Raw genomic sequence first — 4,573 nt, forward strand, 5'->3', positions numbered from 1 at the left:
GGCGACTGCTGATGCTTATACTTATGTACTTGTTGTATGCTGCTATACCTTATTCTCTCATGATTAATATGGCTTTTGGATTTCTGGTGGTCTTTTTTGTAATCTTTCAGACAGTGTTTAACCCATACATAAATAAATGGAACAATGCTCTTGATTTTTGGCTAATGATCAACCTCTCAGCTCTTTTCTTTATCCTCGGCAGTCAGCACTTATGGCAAGGTGTATATCCTATAATAATCCTACTGCTGTACATTTTGACATTTGCTATAGTAATTACTATCCATATATTTATAGTCTCCAAAAAGATGAAAAAAATCAAGCAGAGGCTCAGTATCTTTCAGTCTAGTGTCATTGCTAGTTGGTACAATAAAAGTAACACTAACAACAGAGAACAATCAGAACATGTTCAAGACACTTACTACAGGTCATGCAACAGATACCGAGAACCATTAATTAGTCCATCAAGAAGCCATTAAATTTGTTATTGTATATTATTTGATTTTTAAATTTTTGGCAGATAAAGCAATGCTGTATTCATTAGATCTTAAGACCATTACATCAGAGTCAAGCTAAAATCAGCAGTCTATGTACAAATAAAATTCATTTTTATAACTTAACAATTTGAAAATAATAATTGCCTCAAATACATAGAGTAAAAAGTTGGAGCAGACCACAGATAGACAAACTTAAATTGGCAGTAAAAATAAAGAATATTGACAGTAAAAAAAAAACAGAAGAATGTAAAAACTTAAGGGGCTTCTCCTTATTGCCACACCCTAACATATGTGTACATGATTCACCAGTCAGGGCTCCACCTTATTGCCACACCCTAACATATGTGTACATGATTCACCAGTCAGGGCTCCACCTTATTGCCACACCCTAACATATGTGTACATGATTCACCAGTCAGGGCTTCGCCTTATTGCCACACCCTAACATATGTGTACATGATTCACCAGTCAGGGCTTCGCCTTATTGCCACACCCTAACATATGTGTACATGATTCACCAGTTAGGGCTTCACCCATTAATATTGTGTGCACGTAGCTAAAACAGAATTGTTGTCAATGAGTGGAATTTCACTGTTAATATAATATGACTTACATGTAAATCATCAGAAAGGACAAAGACAATTTGAAGTTAAAATTATTGTACATGCAGTCAGCAATTAAAATTATAAGACAGTTGTTCCTACTCTATCCCAATACATTTTTTAATTATGCTACAAACAATGTCTGGTTTCTCAAGCATTGGTAAATGAGCAGCATCAGAGATAACGTGAAGCCTTTCTTCACTCACACCGTATTGCACACATAGTTCTTGAGTACTTGAAACAGGAAAAAATCCATCACTTTCCCCAATGATGAAATCAACTTTGATATCGTCACCAATCCCCTCCTTCCCTTCCTGTAACCAATGGGTCCAAGACTCAGTGTTAGAGCAGTCAGCTCCTATGACTTTCATCATATACATTCTATTGTTGTTAGAGATACTGTTTTCAAAAGCAATTAGATCAGGACTTGTTTGAGGAGCAAAAAGTTTAGCATTGGAAGATGATCTTGCTAAAGGTCTCAACCACTCTATTAATAAAGATATACACACATGTAAGTGAGCTGACAATACTGACTAATGGGCCTATAGTTATAATATGATGAATCAAAATAAGCACACAATAAATTAAATTGAATATTATAGTTTACTACTCCTCGTGCTACTATGTTAGTCACTATATTTTAATCTGATATTAGCTCTTGTGCATGCATAGATTCTAATTTTATAGCAATTCCTTAAAAAGCCAAAGAGTAAAAGACAGTAAAGACAAGCATATAGCAATGTGTTATAGATAGTTATACTTAGCAATAGGATTACCGTATATCTGGTAATTTTCATAGGAGAAAATTTTCAGACAGAAAAAAATCATGTATTTTTATTTTCGCACAGTGGTTCCTGTCCGAAAATTAACAACATATGACATTTTAAAGATCTTATAAAGGATCCCACAGAGCATCTCTGCTTGAGAAGCTACCAAGCTTATTAGACTGTCTGCCAACTGCTGTAGGAGACTAGGAGAGATACTTTAATTGGAAGAAACAAAGCAGCGCCATTTTGTGATGATAGTGCCATGTGTCTTGACAATGCACGTAGTATCTGCATGCAAAACTAACGCATGAATAAATTAATTTTCATGAATTTTAATTTCGCACAAAGCCATGCATCCGAAAATTAAATACAGACGAAAATTTCCAGATATACGGTAGGTCACACGTCATAGTTTATGTGCATCTGTTCTGTATTTACATGGGTGTAAAAAGATGTACATGTATTTCAAGTTTAGGGTATTTCACTTTATTTCATGTTAGTTCACTTATCTATAATCACCACAGATCAGGGCATCAGGCACATGTATGTTCAACACCATCCTTGAATGGATTTTTGTAAAATCAAAAAACAGATATGTACATGTATACAGTATATGCATAAATCCTTTAAATCACAGGTTTTGCATAATAACTTTATTAGCAGTACATGTACATACATTGTGTACATACCTAGTGCAAATGATGGTAGCATTGAAAGAGTAGAGGCTGATGATCCAACAGGGCAATTCACTCCAATAGATATAAAGACGCACCCTTGCACAACTCCATGAATATTCTCACTCCTCAAACGTTTCAGTAGCCTCATTGAATGAATGACGCCATAACAGTGAGACACAATGTAGTTTTCTGATTTCTTATATTTCATGAATATCTCATAGGCATCTTGAAAATGCTAGAAATACAATTAGAGTATTCATCGATAAATATCCAGCAAAATAATAAACTTTTGCATGCACAACATCAAAATAATAAACTTAAAGCTACTAAATGTATCGTTTGTTGTTTCAATAACAAAAAAAAACAAAATACTCTCCCTTCTGTTAGTACAAGTATAGGACACTCTCCCTTACTGTTATATGTATGTACGGTTTACAGTTATTCAAACTAACTTCTTCTTCAGTGTATAAGTTTGGTTGATTTGGAGCTTTACTATCACCATGTCCTAAAAAATCCACAGCAACAACATCCGATCTAAAAGATACAATAATAATGAGATACAACACATGTATCCATGATACATGAATTATAAGTACATGTAAGGTGTTTATAAATTTTAATACGAAATACAATTGATCATGTACATGTTATAGCAATGCATGTGTCTGTGTATAATAATTAATAAATATCACATGTGCATGTACATGTACATAAAATGAGTATATGGATTAGGGAACTTTCTCATCAGATAAAGCCTGCTCATGAGAATGGAAGGAATAACTAGGATGATGGCATAACATGAGGAGAAGGCACATTTAAGGCACATAATGAGTAATAAATCTACAAATATAGGACAGGAATAGTCTATGATAAGACCATTCCGAATTGATTCATTACTTCTCATTTCCGGCTAACATAAATAATTCTTCGGTATCAAATTACTTGATTCAAGGATGATTATCCCCATTTTTGCTTAATTAGGACAATCAAAAGTGAGTCCCACTAAGGTGAGATGAGTTTGTTAGTCTGTACACATACATGTATATACATGTTTCATAATGGCAAAAATATAAATTAGTAAGTGACTCATAAAATTTTTTAGGAAGGACAAAAACTGCAACGTCATAATGATGTTAATAGAATAGACTATCCCCCTGTATTTACTTAAGCTATGCATGTGACATACACTAACTTGTCTTTTAAGGCTCTAATTTGATGCTTAAACTGACAAGCTCGCCCTCCTCCTCCATGAAAAAAGAACACACAGCGAGAGGAACTGGAATCAGTAGCAATAATTCTCAGTGACTTCCCTCTGATGGCTTCAATATTGTAACCAAACTCAGCTCTTTCTTCCTCCAGTGGACTCAACGTCATGGCTAAGTTGAACAAACTTTCCGTACACGTCAGGTTGATTTCCGTAATCTGAAAATTATCCGTTTCGTAATTCATACCATAGACCTAGTCTACTTCATAGCAAGGGGGCCCGTGTCACTTGCATTAGCCTGTAGTAGTCTAATCGAAATTTAATCCCAAGGATTGGTTGGATTAAAGCTCCAAAATTTATCACATCAAGAAATCAAGGCCTTCAAACTTACCAGATCAAGGGATCAAGCAGTTATTTTCCGAATCAAAATTTTTGATCCCGGTCGCAAACATCAGTACAGGATATGCAAGTGACACCCCCTTGCATAGCTAACTTCCGTGGACGAGCTATCATAATGGAAGCTCTAGATCTACCCAATGATGGTCAGTCCTCTTCTTCTCGTCACTGCCATGCATTTATTTTATTACCTATAGGCTTAGAAATAAAGATTCGCTCTCAAGCTTTAGCTAGAGAAGTAACTACTCATAGTAGATCAAGGTTTTGCTGGCCACATAGCCATCAACCAGTTATCTTGCCATGGTGCCCCCTGGTGACAATGGATAGTGGCACTCCTCCACCTTCTACTCCATACATGCTACTTTACAAGACAGAAGGGGAAAGTATCGACATGATATATGATAAATACAAAAATGATCCTCATCTTGAAGTT

The 4,573-nt window shown here is 35.2% G+C and overlaps 1 protein-coding gene across 1 annotated transcript; it reads right to left on the reverse strand.

Annotated features, from left to right (window-relative positions):
• Nucleotides 1-1,049: 1,049 nt before the first annotated feature.
• On the reverse strand, nt 1,050-3,099 carry LOC100632829 (uncharacterized). Its single transcript, XM_019995220.1, has 3 exons — nt 2,993-3,099; nt 2,553-2,775; nt 1,050-1,583 (listed from the first exon to the last, which is right to left on the reverse strand). The coding sequence occupies exons 2-3, from the start codon at nt 2,746-2,748 to the stop codon at nt 1,195-1,197; spliced, it is 585 nt and encodes a 194-aa protein (XP_019850779.1). The 5' UTR covers nt 2,749-2,775; nt 2,993-3,099; the 3' UTR covers nt 1,050-1,194.
• Nucleotides 3,100-4,573: the final 1,474 nt, after the last annotated feature.

Source organism: Amphimedon queenslandica, unplaced genomic scaffold (assembly GCF_000090795.2).
Source record: "Amphimedon queenslandica unplaced genomic scaffold, v1.1 AMPQUscaffold_13452, whole genome shotgun sequence".
Classification (NCBI taxonomy): domain Eukaryota; kingdom Metazoa; phylum Porifera; class Demospongiae; order Haplosclerida; family Niphatidae; genus Amphimedon; species Amphimedon queenslandica.